General features: G+C 49.0%; 1 protein-coding gene across 16 annotated transcripts in view; it reads left to right on the top strand.

Annotated features, from left to right (window-relative positions):
* ANKS1B (ankyrin repeat and sterile alpha motif domain containing 1B) overlaps positions 1-15,949 on the top strand; it is a 1,227,618-nt gene that overhangs the window by 754,927 nt on the left and 456,742 nt on the right. For 15 of the 16 annotated variants that reach the window (XR_009550898.1, XM_060195606.1, XM_060195613.1 and 12 more), the window contains one exon: positions 10,836-10,942. Coding sequence is in view for 15 of the 16 variants with exons in the window: in XM_060195606.1 (XP_060051589.1) it covers positions 10,836-10,942 (107 nt within the window). In the remaining variant the exon portion in view is untranslated. Of the gene's footprint in view, positions 1-10,460; positions 10,943-15,949 lie in introns of those variants that run through there. The other variant, XM_060195611.1, reaches the window with a different exon arrangement.

Raw genomic sequence — 15,949 nt, 5'->3', positions numbered from 1 at the left:
CTGCCAAGGCTATCACTTGGACTCTGTACCCACACAGTTCCTCCCCTCCTAGAAGACTTTTTCTCAAGATAGAGGGTGAGAAATAGAGAGAGTGAGAGAAGGAGAGACATCACAGTGCTGCTTCACCACTTGCATGGTCCTTGCATTTCCATATGAATTTCAGAGAACTTTGACAATTTCCACTCTAGTTTTTATTTAAATTACTTTAAATCCTCAAATAATGGAGTGAATAACTGGCCAGGAAGGATAGTAGAATTGTAGCACATCAGACTTTCATGTCTGAGGCCCCAAAAGTTGCAAATTCAGTCCTTGGTAGCACCTTGTGTCAAAACTGACTGGTACTCTGGTTTCTCTTTCTTCCTCTATCTCATGAAGTAAATACATAAATCCTTGTTTTGTTTTGAATTCCCACCAGGGTTATTACTGGGATTGGTGCCTGCATGATGAATTCATTGCTCCTAGCAGCCATTTCCTTTCTTTTATTGACACAGAAATTGAGAGGGAAAGAGGCTGGGGAGATAGTTAATGGTTATGCAATAAAGACTTTCATGTCTGAGGCTCTGAGGTCCTCAAGTTCAATCCTCAGCACCACTATAAACTAGAGTTGATCAGTTCTCTGGTCCTCTGGGTTCTCTCTCTCTCTGACTTACTATTGATTTACAAAACTATGAAATGACAGGGGTATAATTCCACATCTTTCCTACCACCAGAGTTCTGTGTCCCTATTCACTCTACTGGAAAGTTCTGCAATAGTTCTCCCACGGTCACAGATATGGGTTGACTTATTTCTATAACTACCTGTCTGCTTATCTATCTCTATTTATACATATTTGCTATTATTTTTCTAGGTTCCTGCCTTCTCTTCATTTCTAAGTCACACCTATACCTGTTACTACTTCCGAGTGTCCTTCCTTTATGCCTCTTCTCTCTCTTGAGTCCTAATGGAGTTGGAGTTCAGAGCCTTCTGGTAATCATCCCCTAACATTTCTCCTCCTCTGAGATATGGACCAAAATTCTTTTTGTAGTGCAGAAGGTGGGAGTTCTGGCTCCTGTAACTGCTTCTCTACTGGACATGAGTGTTGGCAGGTGGATCCACACCCCCAGCCTGTCTCTGTCTTTCCCTAGTGGGGCAGGGCTCTGGGGAAGGGGGGTTCCAGGACACATTGGTGAGGTCGTCTGCCCAAACAAGTCAGGATGGAATCATGGTAGCATCTGCAATTTGGTGGCTGAAAGATGGTAAGATATAAAGCAGGACAAAATGATGAATGAACAAGACCCAAAAAGTAGAAACAGAGCAGATGAGAATAGGGATCTTAGGGTGGAAATGCGTGAGGAGGTCTATTTTAGGTGTGTTCCTAGGGCCCATTACTTTTGTAGTTTTTGCTTACGTGGCTATCTATCTTGAGAGAGAGAGAGAGAATCCTGCAGTCCTACTTCACCACTTCTGAATCCCCCCTTTTCAGGTGGGGACCTGGGTTTGAAGCCCCACAAGCTTGTTTATAATGCGGGGAGAGCTGAGAAGTAAGCAGTGCTCATTCCTTCAGCCCCTAGCTGCAGTGTGCACTTCCAGCTGTTTGGTCATGTCTGACTCCTTCCAACAGTGCTTTATCATTTCAAGAGCACACATTTGGAACACCTTTAGCAGATACACATAGCAGTTTTTAGATAGATATATAATTTAGTGTTTTTATACTATTTTAATTACGGTATTTTCTCTTTCAAGGTCTGATTATTTATTGTCAGTATATAGAAATACATTTTTCATACTGCCTTTTTTATGATTGCCACCAGTCGCTGGGGCAATTTATCACTGGGGTTCAGTATCTGCTTAACAAATCCACCACCCCTGATGGTTTTTTACTTTCTTTTTGTTGATAGGATGGAGAGAAATTGAGAGGGAAGGAGATGGATGGAGAGGGAGAAAGGAGAGAGAGACACATGCAGCCTTGCTTCCGAGCTCATGAAACATCCCCCTTCCTGCAGGTGGGGCTAGAGGGGCCAGGGGTGGGCTTGATTGAACTTGGGTCCTTTCACGTGGTAGCCTGTGCTCACTCCCAGGCGCACCACTCCCGAGGCCCTCACATTGTGTAAAAACCCACAGTCTTGTTGAATGCTTATTCTGGTAGTCTAGTGTGGGGGTAGGACTCATAGAATTTTATACTTAGATGACAATGCCGTGTGTGAACAGAGGACTCTGCTTTCCTTCTCAATCTGGATGTGTTTATTTATTTGTCGTGATTTATTTGATGATCAGACCACAAGTATAAAGTTAGATAGAAGTAGTGAGAGTAGACATTGTTGTCTTACTTCCTCAGTTTAGCAGGAAGACATTCTGTTTTTCCATGGTTAAATGTGATGCTGTTTAGAAATAAATTCATTTCCCCAGGTTTAAGAAATTGCTTTCCAGTTTGCTGAGCATTCTAAAGACATTAAAAATATGGATGTTGTTTTTGTCAGTTTTTCTGCATCTCCTGAGATGATCATATTTTTTATAGTGAACATGGTGAGTTACATTAGTTTAGTTTTGAATGTTAAAAAAAACCTGCATTACTGAAATAAACTTAACTTGTCCTTTAAATATTATTGAATACAATTTGTCCAAATTGTGTTAGAAATTTTTACATTTATATAAATGAAAAATAATATTCTATTCTTACCTTTCCTCATAGTATTGTCTGCTTTGGGTATCAAGGTTTACCTGTCCTCACAGACTAAATTGAAAAGCATTATCTTCATTTTTCCCAAAAGAGTATTTGCAGAGCTGGTGTTAGCTTTTTCTTATGTTTTTGATAGACTGCACCATAGAACCCATTGATGAGGCCTACAGATTTGCTTTGCAAAGGGTTTCAACTGTGCATTAATTACTTAGATACTTATGAAGGAGTCATGAAGACATGAGGTACTTCATGAAAGGCCAAAGAGGATTTAGTATTACACCATTAGATTTGCACGCCTGGAGCCCCGAGTTCGATCCCCAGGACTGCGTTTGCCTGAATGGGCCTCTGCTGTTCTTTTTCTCTCTTGTAGTGTTAAACCTTTTTACAAAAAAAATTTTTTTCATTAATGAGCTTTGAATCACTTGTACTTTGAATAAAATAAATTACTAAAATAGATAAATAAAAATTTGTCTACTATGCTTAAGTTTTAGAATTGATTGGTATAATGTTAATTCATAATATCCCTTTATCATATCTGCGCATCTGTAGACTGTATCAGGCTGCCTCTCCTCTTAGCCTCGATACTGGGAAATAATGTGTCCTCCTTTCCCTACTGACTGCGACTTTATCGGACTTACTGATTACCACAGTTGCTCTGAGTTTCTTTGATTTTTCTATTTTCATTTTCACTGGTTTTTTAAAAAGACTTTTTATTTATTTGGATGGAGACAGAGAGAAATTGGGAGAGACCTGTGCATCATGGCCCACCACTCATGAACCTCGCCTCCCTATCTCTGTGTGGGGCTGCAGGCTTGAGTGGGTCTTTGTATACTGTGATGTGTGTGCACAGCACAGCCCTGCCGCTTGTCCTCGTTGTATTTTTATTTATTTCCTCCCTGATCTGTCCTTATCACTGCTAACTTTTGGCTTATTATGTGATTTCTCAAGGTGGATGCTGAAATGACTGATTCAGAATTGTGTTGAATAAGAAAATCTGTGTACGGTTCTATTATCATGAAAAAATGTTTAAAATACCGCCATACATGTCACATATATATGGACGGCTGTGTGCTGACGTGTACGTGAAGGGTATCGGGAGTGGCTGCGTACAGTAACTCACTAACAGAAATCACCTCAGGGTGATAGATGGCAAGGGGGACCAGCGGGGAGAAGTAACCAGGAAAACTGGGAAAGGGCAAAGAGACCACTGGAAGTGCTGCTAGTGTGTGTGACAGCACAGAGCCGTGTGTGCAGGCAGGAGGCCGTGCAGTGCTTACTGTCTGGTCTGCTCACAGGACAGCACAGAGCCGTGTGTGCAGGCAGGAGGCCGTGCAGTGCTCAGTGTCTGGTCTGCTCACAGGACAGCACAGAGCCGTGTGTACAGGCAGGAGGCCGTGCAGTGCTCAGTGTCTGGTCTGCTCACAGGACAGCACAGAGGCGTGTGTGCAGGCAGGAGGCCGTGCAGTGCTCAGTGTCTGGTCTGCTCACAGGACAGCACAGAGGCGTGTGTGCAGGCAGGAGGCCGTGCAGTGCTTAGTGTCTGGTCTGCTCACGGGACAGCACAGAGCCGTGTGTGCAGGCAGGAGGCGGTACAGTGCTTAGTGTCTGGTCTGCTCACAGGACAGCACAGAGCCGTGTGTGCAGGCAGGAGGCCGTGCAGTGCTTAGTGTCTGGTCTGCTCACAGGACAGCACAGAGCCGTGTGTGCAGGCAGGAGGCCGTGCAGTGCTCAGTGTCTGGTCTGCTCACAGGACAGCACAGAGCCGTGTGTACAGGCAGGAGGCCGTGCAGTGCTCAGTGTCTGGTCTGCTCACAGGACAGCACAGAGGCGTGTGTGCAGGCAGGAGGCCGTGCAGTGCTCAGTGTCTGGTCTGCTCACAGGACAGCACAGAGGCGTGTGTGCAGGCAGGAGGCCGTGCAGTGCTTAGTGTCTGGTCTGCTCACGGGACAGCACAGAGCCGTGTGTGCAGGCAGGAGGCCGTGCAGTGCTTAGTGTCTGGTCTGCTCACAGGACAGCACAGAGCCGTGTGTGCAGGCAGGAGGCCGTGCAGTGCTTAGTGTCTGGTCTGCTCAAAGGACAGCACAGAGCCGTGTGTGCAGGCAGGAGGCCGTGCAGTGCTCAGTGTCTGGTCTGCTCACGGGACAGCACAGAGCCGTGTGTGCAGGCAGGAGGCCGTGCAGTGCTCAGTGTCTGGTCTGCTCACGGGACAGCACAGAGCCGTGTGTGCAGGCAGGAGGCCGTGCAGTGCTTAGTGTCTGGTCTGCTCACAGGACACCACAGAGCCTTGTGTGCAGGCAGGAGGCCGTGCAGTGCTTAGTGTCTGATCTGCTCACAGGACAGCACAGAGAAGTGTGTGCAGGCAGGAGGCCGTGAAGTGCTTAGTGTCTGACAGGACAGCACAGAGCCGTGTGTGCACGCAGGAGGTCGTGCAGTGCTGAGTGCTTAGTGTCTGGTCTGCTCACAGGACAGCACAGAGCCGTGTGTGCAGGCAGGAGGCCGTGCAGTGCTTAGTGTCTGGTCTGCTCACAGGACAGCACAGAGCCGTGTGTGCAGGCAGGAGGCCGTGCAGTGCTTAGTGTCTGGTCTGCTCACAGGACAGCACAGAGCCGTGTGTGCAGGCAGGAGGCCGTGCAGTGCTTAGTGTCTGGTCTGCTCACAGGACAGCACAGAGCCCTGTGTGCAGGCAGGAGGCCGTGCAGTGCTTAGTGTCTGGTATGCTCACAGGACAGCACAGAGCCGTATGTGCAGGCAGGAGGCCGTGCAGTGCTTAGTGTCTGGTATGCTCACAGGACAGCACAGAGCCGTGTGTGCAGGCAGGAGGCCGTGCAGTGCTTAGTGTCTGGTATGCTCACAGGACAGCACAGAGCCGTGTGTGCAGGCAGGAGGCCGTGCAGTGCTCAGTGTCTGGTCTGCTCACAGGACAGCACAGAGCCGTGTGTGCAGGCAGGAGGCCGTGCAGTGCTCAGTGTCTGGTCGCTCACAGGACAGCACAGAGCCGTCTGTGCAGGCAGGAGGCCGTGCATTGCTTAGTGTCTGGTCTGCTCACAGGACAGCACAGAGCCGTGTGTGCAGGCAGGAGGCCGTGCAGTACTTAGTGTCTGGTCTGCTCACAGGACAGCACAGAGCCGTGTGTGCAGCCAGGAGGCGGTACAGTGCTTAGTGTCTGGTCTGCTCACAGGACAGCACAGAGCCGTGTGTGCAGGCAGGAGGCCGTGCAGTGCTCAGTGTCTGGTCTGCTCACAGGACAGCACAGAGCCGTGTGTGCAGGCAGGAGGCCGTGCAGTGCTCAGTGTCTGGTCTGCTCACAGGACAGCACAGAGCCGTGTGTGCAGGCAGGAGGCCGTGCAGTGCTTAGTGTCTGGTCTGCTCACAGGACAGCACAGAGCCGTGTGTGCAGGCAGGAGGCCGTGCAGTGCTTAGTGTCTGGTCTGCTCACAGGACAGCACAGAGCCGTGTGTGCAGGCAGGAGGCCGTGCAGTGCTTAGTGTCTGGTCTGCTCACAGGACAGCACAGAGCCGTGTGTGCAGGCAGGAGGCCGTGCAGTGCTTAGTGTCTGGTCTGCTCACAGGACAGCACAGAGCCGTGTGTGCAGGCAGGAGGCCGTGCAGTGCTTAGTGTCTGGTCTGCTCACAGGACAGCACAGAGCCGTGTGTGCAGGCAGGAGGCCGTGCAGTGCTTAGTGTCTGGTCTGCTCACAGGACAGCACAGAGCCGTGTGTGCAGGCAGGAGGCCGTGCAGTGCTTAGTGTCTGGTCTGCTCACAGGACAGCACAGAGCCGTGTGTGCAGGCAGGAGGCCGTGCAGTGCTTAGTGTCTGGTCTGCTCACAGGACAGCACAGAGCCGTGTGTGCAGGCAGGAGGCCGTGCAGTGCTTACTGTCTGGTCTGCTCACAGGACAGCACAGAGCCGTGTGTGCAGGCAGGAGGCCGTGCAGTGCTTAGTGTCTGGTCTGCTCACAGGACAGCACAGAGCCGTGTGTGCAGGCAGGAGGCCGTGCAGTGCTTAGTGTCTCGTCTGCTCACAGGACAGCACAGAGCCGTGTGTGCAGGCAGGAGGCCGTGCAGTGCTCAGTGTCTGTTCGCTCACAGGACAGCACAGAGCCGTCTGTGCAGGCAGGAGGCCGTGCATTGCTTAGTGTCTGGTCTGCTCACAGGACAGCACAGAGCCATGTGTGCAGGCAGGAGGCCGTGCAGTACTTAGTGTCTGGTCTGCTCACAGGACAGCACAGAGCCGTGTGTGCAGCCAGGAGGCGGTACAGTGCTTAGTGTCTGGTCGGCTCACAGGACAGCACAGAGCCGTGTGTGCAGGCAGGAGGCCGTGCAGTGCTCAGTGTCTGGTCTGCTCACAGGACAGCACAGAGCCGTGTGTGCAGGCAGGAGGCCGTGCAGTGCTTAGTGTCTGGTCTGCTCACAGGACAGCACAGAGCCGTGTGTGCAGGCAGGAGGCCGTGCAGTGCTTAGTGTCTGGTCTGCTCACAGGACAGCACAGAGCCGTGTGTGCAGGCAGGAGGCCGTGCAGTGCTTAGTGTCTCGTCTGCTCACAGGACAGCACAGAGCCGTGTGTGCAGGCAGGAGGCCGTGCAGTGCTTAGTGTCTGGTCTGCTCACAGGACAGCACAGAGCCGTGTGTGCAGGCAGGAGGCCGTGCAGTGCTTACTGTCTGGTCTGCTCACAGGACAGCACAGAGCCGTGTGTGCAGGCAGGAGGCCGTGCAGTACTTAGTGTCTCGTCTGCTCACAGGACACTTTCATGTCTATTATTGCGCAAGTGTTGCGGAGCTCTTGAGATGTGACTTCACCACTTCAACGTACAGTGCAGTGGTTTTTTAATTGCTCGCAGACCCAGAAAGAGAGTTCCGCGTGTAGGGCATTGCCTTGTCCCCGTGCACGAGGCCTAGACTTAGGTCCCCGCACCACGTAGGAGCCTCAGAACACGGGGGAGGTTGTGTTCTGTGGTGTCTCTGCACTGCTCTGTGTCTCCTCTGACAGGCTGCCGCTTCTCTTACAGGCACTTTCAGAGACTCTGAATGCCGTGTGCTTCACCTTGACACAGTTCCCACCAGTTGTGTTGGTTTGGTTGGAGGCAGGGCCCACAGAGTAGCGAGACTCCCAGAATTTATTTTTGTTTTTGAGAGATTATGCCAGAGAAAGTCCCTGGCTGCTGCTTCCTTGTCTGTGTGTACGTGGGCTTACGAAGCCACACCACACCACGCCACACCACACAAAGGTCCTGGAAGAGCCGTCCGTTCCTTCTTTCCATGCTCCTACCTCCCTTTGGGGACTTACAGAAATTCTAGTTGGAGTATCGGGCCTGCCTTGTGTTGTTACATGTGAAGCACTTAAAACTCCAAGAAAGTATCTCAAGGAAAACAAGAAATATTCTTAATTATTTTCAAAAAGTGATGTTCAACCCCCAAAACAGGCTTCTTTTTTTCTTTTTAGAGCAGGGCTAGGGCATCTTTTATTCTGTCAAGATCTTTATAGCAGTGTTTTTTTATAGCAGGATTCATGGGCCACACAGCCTAGTAGCACATAAGAGAGGCTATGGTGCTGTGGTGTCTCTCTCAGTCTCCCTAAAATAAAGAAAAGGTGAGCCTGGGACTAGTGCAATCACTTGTTATAAGGGGCCAAGCACCATCACAGGAACTATCCGTGTGAGACAGAGGCCGTGCTCAGGACTGGACCTATGGTCTTTGGGATACCAGGCGTGCAAATCCCGTGTTCCAGTTCTGAACTGTGGTTTTATTTAAGTCTGACTATAGGAAAATTTGAATTTTCCGATGGAAAGTACTTTCTTTAAGCTAGCAGGTGCATAACGATTGCTTACTGTGTGTAAGCAAGCAAAATAACAGTAGATGAGAGGCTCATAGATGCAGAGTAAGAAATTGAATGGAGGGAATGGATGTAAGAAATAGTCTGACCAGGAAGGACCAGAACTTGCAAGCTGGTGTCAGCAATGAGAGAGAGAGAGGGAGAGGGAGAGGGAGAGGGAGAGGGAGAGGGAGAGGGAGAGGGAGAGGGAGAGGGAGAGGGAGAGAGAAAACATGTTTGTAAGCTTGCTGTCTGTGACCCAGCAAGGCTGACAGTTCTTAAAGAAAGTCACTGACAAGAACAAGACTAGGAGTCAAGGACAGTGTTGTCTCCTGCATTCACCAAGAATGCATGGAGCGCTTCCTCTGGATAGAGAGCATTATCTTTGATTTTTAAAACCATTTTGTGGTGGTGGAGGGGCAGGGTGGGGTGGGCGCTGGTACTGAGTTAAGCCCGCATATCACCACGTGCAAGGATCTGGGTTTGAGGCCCCACCACTCCCATCCCACCTGCTGGGAGGAAGCTTCACAAGTAGTGAAGCAGGGCTGCAGGTGTCTCTTTGTCTCGCTCCCTCTCTATCTCCCCCTTCTCTCTCAATTTATCTCTGTCCTGTCAATTAAAAATAAAATAGGAAAGGAAAAGAAAAATGAAAGCAGACACAGCCACCAGGGGCCATGCAGTCATAGTGCTGGCACTGGCCTCAGAGATAACCCTGGGTTAAAAAAAAAAGTTTTATGTGGAAGGGGCACTGCCCCCATGGCTCTGTGCAGAGCTGCAGCCAGCAAGGAGAAGACAGGTTTGAGTAAAATACCTTGGGAAGACGTGGAGCTTCCTGGCAGTAGTGAGAGCCCTGTTCCTGGCAGCATGGTAAGCAGACCAAAGTGGTGTCACATCTTTCCAGGAATGTTGCAGCCAGGCTTCCTGCCTTAGGAAGGGCGACAGACTAGATTTTCTACAAGTTCCCTCAGTCCTGAGTCAGGATCTAATCTTTCTGACGATGTAACCCTGTGGGTTCTATTATTAATCTCTGGTTTCTCTCAATTATTAAACAGATTACTCAGTCTGTCTGCTGTTCAGCAAAGCTCACACATTTACACCTGCTTCTGAATTATTTTTGGTTTGGGCTCTTTGTTAACAACAAGAAAATCTACCCAGTAACGTTACCTTTATAGCTAATTTAGAATGTACCCCTGGTAGGCTGAGTTATAGATATCCAGAGAAGAGGACTCCATATGCTTAATAGTAATTTTGTTTTTAAAAAATCCCTTCAATGAGAAATGAATTACCTTGACTGCAAGACTGTGATGCAGTTTCAGGGTTTTGCAGTGATTCAGAGGGAAAAAAAAATATCCCAGGTTCATTTTGATACAGTGATTTAAAAAAAAAGATTAATTGTTCTTCAGACACTGCATAGCTTGAGATCAGAAACATGTATCTGTGCGAAACTTAAAAAAAGGAGAGAAAGAAAAGGAAAAAGAAGAAGAAAGAAAGGAAGAACGATAGAAAGAAAGAAAGAAAGAAAGATAGAAAGGAAGGAAGGAAGGAAGGAAGGAAGGAAGGAAGGAAGGAAGGAAGGAAGGAGGGAAGGGTACCTGTCATGAGCCCGGCTCTAAACTAGCGTGAAAGTGTTGCATTTTTTTGGTGTCTTCTGGAACACAAAATCCCACAACAAATAGCTCTGAAACGTGTTGCCAGTATGAAGATTCAGTTCAGATCGAGGTGCTTGGGTCTGCTTTGGAATCTTGCTATTTTCTGCATTTGTTTTGACGGCTCTCATCATTCAAGACTGACGCTTGGATGGGTGTGTAGGAGGAAGCAGCAGCGGAGGGCTTACAGCTCACAGACAAAAAAAAATCTGCCTTATCTGATGGCTATTATCGCCAGTGCGAGGTGTAGCCTGGGCTGGGTAATGAAGGGGAGCGTGTGGGGGAGCAGGAGCAGGGAGCTGCATACTGATGAGAGTGGGAGTCCGTGATAAAGAGGAGCCTGGCTGCCGGCCGTGCGTGCTCAGTGTGGAGTACTCCAACAGTCACGCAGAACGCAGACCAGCCCCAGCCCACAGCTTGATGTGCCTTCTGCTGCTGCCTGCTTCTGGGGGCTGTGTGACGTGCCGGTCGGTAGTAAAGATTGATATGTAAGAAATGTGGAGCTAGGATCAAGTCAGACTCCACAGCCTGCCTGGCAAACCATGTCTCACTTCTGACTTGGCTCTCTGGCCGAGAACGTTGATCTGTCAAGCTGGCGGGCTCCTTTGACAGCAACTTTCCCAGAAGCATGATGTGGCAATGCCACCTCTCAGCCCAGGACTACCGCTATTACCCTGTGGACGGCTACTCCCTGCTAAAACGCTTCCCTCTCCACCCTCTTGCAGGACCCAGATGCCCCGTGCAGACAGTGGGACAATGGCTGGAAAGCATTGGGCTACCTCAGTACGAGAACCACCTGATGGCTAATGGATTTGACAACGTGCAGTTTATGGTAAGACGCTCTGTGTCCTCAGAGCTGCCTTTTGTCTGTCTGTGCTTCTTATATGTCTTGAGCGGCTCAGAGGCAGCCTGGTTTGCACCCAGACCGGTCTTTTTAATATACGTAACCGCATCAGGAAATCTGCCCTTAGGACTGAACTCACTGTGTACGTGTAGACACTTGCTGAAAACGCCATCCCTCTGCCTCCATATACATGGGGTATGTGAAGGAACCGGCCAGAGCACTGTTTACAGGCAGTGGGAGAAGATGAATGTTTGTGTGCTCTCTGCCATTCTTTGTGTGGTTTCATGACTCTGTCATCTCAGCACGCCCAGTTAGACTGTAGCAGTCTCCAGTTATTTCCGGATTCCAAAACCATGTTCTCCCATTATGGCATCTTTAGTAGTTTGTTAGACAATTTGTTATGTTTGCGGTGTGAAGATCTTTTTTTTTCCCCCTGCTAATTGTTTGTTAAGCAGTTTAAATTCTGCGGACAAGCTTCCGTTGGCTGGCAGGCTGCTGAGGATGGTCAGTCATGGAGAGCAGCCCCTCCCCTGCATGCTGGCTGAGGAGAGCCAGGTAGTCATTGTTTACCAGTCTGGGAGGAAGCAAGTTCTTCTGTCAGTTCATTGTCAGTGCTTAGAAGGAGAGGCTGATGGACTAAGCCCCTCGTGCGCTGTCGAGTACTGTTGTCCAAGCCTGGTGCTTGCAAACTTCTGCCCGTGATGACTGTCGGGGGTCAGGGAGGGGTGAGGTGCAGACCCATAACATAGCCCTGCCACCATTCGCAGGCCCCCACGCCCACCCCACCCCATGCTGAGCTACGTCACTGTCCTCCTCACCTTTCCTCCCTCTTCAGGTCCCATCACACATATTATTGGTCCTAAATTTAGAGAGAGCTATTCAGCATAGCACATATAACAAAGGATACAGACTGCCTAGGGGGAGGATCAATATTTATAAATAAAATGTTTATTAATATCAGAACAACAAAATACTGAGGACTGTTGTATCATCCTGTTTCTACTTGAGATCCTTTTTCTCCGAGTTTGCCTTGACTCTTACGGACTTGAAAATCATCCACTTGTTAACCCACATATATGCACAGACATATGTGTGGATCCCATTAATATAAAAGTTACATACACTTAGCATGACATGTGAGCTGTGAAGCATCATAGACGCAGAGCTCTTCCTGAGCCTGTTGTTGTTCTAATGAGCTGTGCCTCAACTGTGATTTCCCCTTCATCTAAGTGTCCTTTCTCTTATTAGACACACCAGTCACTGTGGAATTGAAACAGAAGAGAGTGAAAGTTCTTCAGCTGCCATAAAAGTCTTTGGGTGCTGAGCAGATGGTACTAAGCATTAGAGGGATTAACAAGCAGAATGAGAGAGCTCCCACTATTATTTACATGCACTTCACATTTTGATAAGTCTTTGTTTTTCCTCTCTAGCTCTACTTGAAATAAGACTTTCTCATTCTACTTCTCCAACCTTGTCCCAATGTATTCTGGCCCCATGAGAATCTTTGGACTCTGGATTATTTGGTTTCTTGTACAGATCTTAATTCAGCGTATTCCCCCTATGAATTATAAACACAGCAAGTAGAATCCCTCTTTAAAAGCCTGAAACTGAAAGGTTAATCACCCTCTCAAATAAGCATTTGGGTATCGTGGAGAAGAAAGAGAAGAGTGAAAGGATGAGGATCAGGAGAAGGAATAGAAGAAGGAGAAGAAGAAGAAGATGGGGAGGAAGAAGAAGAAGAAGAAGAAGAAGAAGAAGAAGAAGAAGAAGAAGAAGAAGAAGAAGAAGAAGAAGAGGAGGAGGAGGAGGAGGAGGAGGAGGAGGAGGAGGAGGAGGAGGAGAAAGAAGAAGAAGAAGGAGAAGGAGAAAGAGAAGGAGAAGGAGAAGGAGAAGGAGAGAAAGGAGAAGGAGAAGGAATGAATGAGTTCCATCCAGATGTGTCTGAGAAGCAAAAACCCTGGACATAGGTGACAAAACCAAGGTCTGATTCTCTCCACTCATCATTTATTGACTTTATTTTTCCAACGCCGAGGACTGTAGAAAATAAGATGTGATCAGTTCAGATAAATGTAATCAAAGACCTTACCAATGAGACAGAATTCATTTAAACTCTGAGCTTATTACCTAGAGGGATTAAGTATGAAAATGAAGCAAGCCACACACTGTGTCATCTGTCACTGCTGTATGTAGTTCCTTGTCATTTCCTTGATGCTAGTATCGTGGTTTCTACCTTTATAAAATTATATACTGATTGCTACAGTCTAATTTGCTTAACTAGGAATAACTTGAAAGTACACCAATGTGATCAGCCCACTCTAAGAATCAGATTTCACTAACGTGGGGGAAATCTGCTGTAGCTGCTGAGCCTCGGGATCATATTCCAGCTTGCGTCTTTTTCTTGAAGCACATTCTGACCTGCATTTATTTCATCCCGTTGCCTAAGCAACAAGCGACACACTCCTATTAACCATGATGTAGTGCAGGTCTTACTTATTAGCTTTTCAGAACAAGACAGTAGAGTCTTTGAAAGGATATAATTAATGTGGGTTAAAACATTATAGTATAGCCATGTATTGATCTATTTTATTTAGGAAACATTCTTAAAAGTCAATTTTTCATATTACCAGTATTTCATTAAAGAAAGTGATTATTGAAGGTCTCACATAAGTGACTTTGAAAGTGCTTATTGACGGCTTAAAGACTTTTCTGCTAACTCTTCTCACACAAACACAATAGATTAGTCATCCACACAGCTGTGACCGGCTTTAGTAAAGATTTCTTTTATCAGTTCCCATTCATGATTAGGGAAAAAAGGGGCCCAGACTTTTTTATATATATACGTCAATTTTTGCTTCTCCTTTGCATTCTTACTACTTAGTCTTGAAGTTACTGATATGTGGTCTTTTCGGTATCTGACGGAACTCCAGACTTCTTCTTTGTTGATCTAAGTCCGCTGCATGGTGTCTATGTGCACACAGTCTTGACCTTTCTGTGTCCTTAAAAAGAGGAAAGGGGGGAATGTAGATCGACACAATCACATAATCACTAGAAAAGGCCCCTAGAGATGCCGCGGTCAGACCTCTGTGACAAGGAACAGAACTCTTTGCCTAAAAACGGACCTGCCTGCCTGTCCCTTTACCCACCTGCTCGGCCCGGATGCCAGTGGGATGCCTCTGCTCTCTCTGAGCCCCACTCACTGGCCCTGAGGAAGTGCAGAGAGCCTCCCAGCGGCCTGCTCCCCTGAGGTGGCAGCTGAAGAAATGTGTCAGCACCGCCTTCAGTGTTTACCGTGGGACTTAAGTATGACATGATGTGACTACAGAATGTCCTTCCTCCTTTCCTCCTCCTTTCCTGCTTCCTACTTCCCTCCCTCCTTCCTCCCTCCCTCTCTCCTTCCCTCCCCTCCCTCTCTCCTTCCCTCCCTCCTTCCTCCCTCCCTCCTCCCTTCCTCCCCTCCCTCTCTCCTTCCTCCCTCCCTCTCTCCTTCCCTCCCTCATTCCTTCCCTCCCTCCTTCTCACCCATCCTCTTTCCCTCCCTCCTTCCCTCTTTCCTTCCTTCCTCCCTCTCTCCTTCCTTCCCTCCCTCTCTCTTCCTTCCCTCTTTCCTTCCTTCCCTCCCTCCCTCATTCCCTCCTACCTTCCCTCCCTCCTTTCTTCCCTGCCTCCCTCCTTCCCTCTTTCCTTCCCTCCTTCCCTCCCACCTTCCCACCCTTCCTCTTTCCCTCCTTCCTTCCCTCCCTCCTTCCCTCCCTCCCTCCCTCCTTCCTTCCCTCCCTCCCTCCCTCCTTCCTTCCCTCCTTCCTCCCTCCTTCCTTCCCTCTCTCCCTCCTTCCTTCCCTCCCTCCCTCCCTCCTTCCTTCCCTCCTTCCTCCCTCCTTCCTTCCCTCCCTCCCTCCTTCCTTCCCTCTCTCCCTCCTTCCTTCCCTCCCTTCTTCCCTCTCTCCTTCTTTCCTTCCCTCCCTTCCTTCCTCCAGTGTCTCTGCTATAACCACATCTTACCGCCCATATTTATTGTGCAGGTCTCCTCCCGTATTTCCAGTGCCATCTTTCTTCTGTGTCTTAGGGCTGCTTCCTACATTGATGTCTGAAGGGTCAGATCTCGTCTCCGCGTCTCCACTTGTTGTACTCCTCTCCCCACACCCTCTTGGGCACCTGCTTCCTCTGCCTGTCTGACTGTCACCCTGGAAGCTCTAGCTCGGCTCTGCCTTCTCTACGCGGTTTTCTGTAACGGCTGGATGCTCGACACCTCTCAGTCCCTGCACTGGTTGCGTCTGCTGGGAGAAGTCACAGTGAACACGCTGTCTGGGTTTCCCTGGTAGATGTTTTCTCTCCCAACTAGACGAAGCTCTCGGTGTCCACATTCTGTGTCTGAAGCTCCCTCACCCTTCTCACAAGTGCTAGCACAGCGCTGCGTGCACGGACATCTCCTTGTACAGGCTGGGTGTGCGGCAGACGGTCCTAGGTGAACCTCCAGCCTCATCTGGAAGCTGGGAGTCTTGTTCCGTCAGTGGGACACTCGCGCGGCAGTGCCCTTCTCTCCTGCGACAGACACGCGGTGAGCATCTCCTAGGTGGGGGCCGTGCCGTGCCCCAGAGGTGTAACGGCACAGTGCTGACGCGTGCTCTGCGTGCATTTCCCCCATGTCCCTAGCACACAGGGGCCCACATGCTGTGTGTGGGGTCTCACCCTCCATCTTTCCTTCCGCCCTTCCATCCTTCCACGTCCTGCAGTATACTGTTGACTAGCCGTCATTTCTCCAGACTCAGACTTCACTAGGCATAGACACTGTGCAGACACGGGCAGTGTTCTGGCAGACCTAGAGCCCTGAGCCCACACTTGGAGGAACACTGACCCCTAGCCTCCCCATGGTAACCAGCCGAAATACTTGTGAACTCTAGTCAGAAAAGGCGAGGAGTGAAATTGCAACACCCCTGTTAGAAATATCAGTCATCCTCTAAGATGACTTGGGATGCTTTGACCAGTAATACAAAGTTC

Source organism: Erinaceus europaeus, chromosome 7 (assembly GCF_950295315.1).
Source record: "Erinaceus europaeus chromosome 7, mEriEur2.1, whole genome shotgun sequence".
In the NCBI taxonomy this organism is placed as follows: Eukaryota; Metazoa; Chordata; class Mammalia; order Eulipotyphla; family Erinaceidae; genus Erinaceus; species Erinaceus europaeus.
The sequence above is the reverse complement of the archived record's forward strand: the minus strand, read 5'-3'. Positions and strand labels throughout refer to the sequence as shown.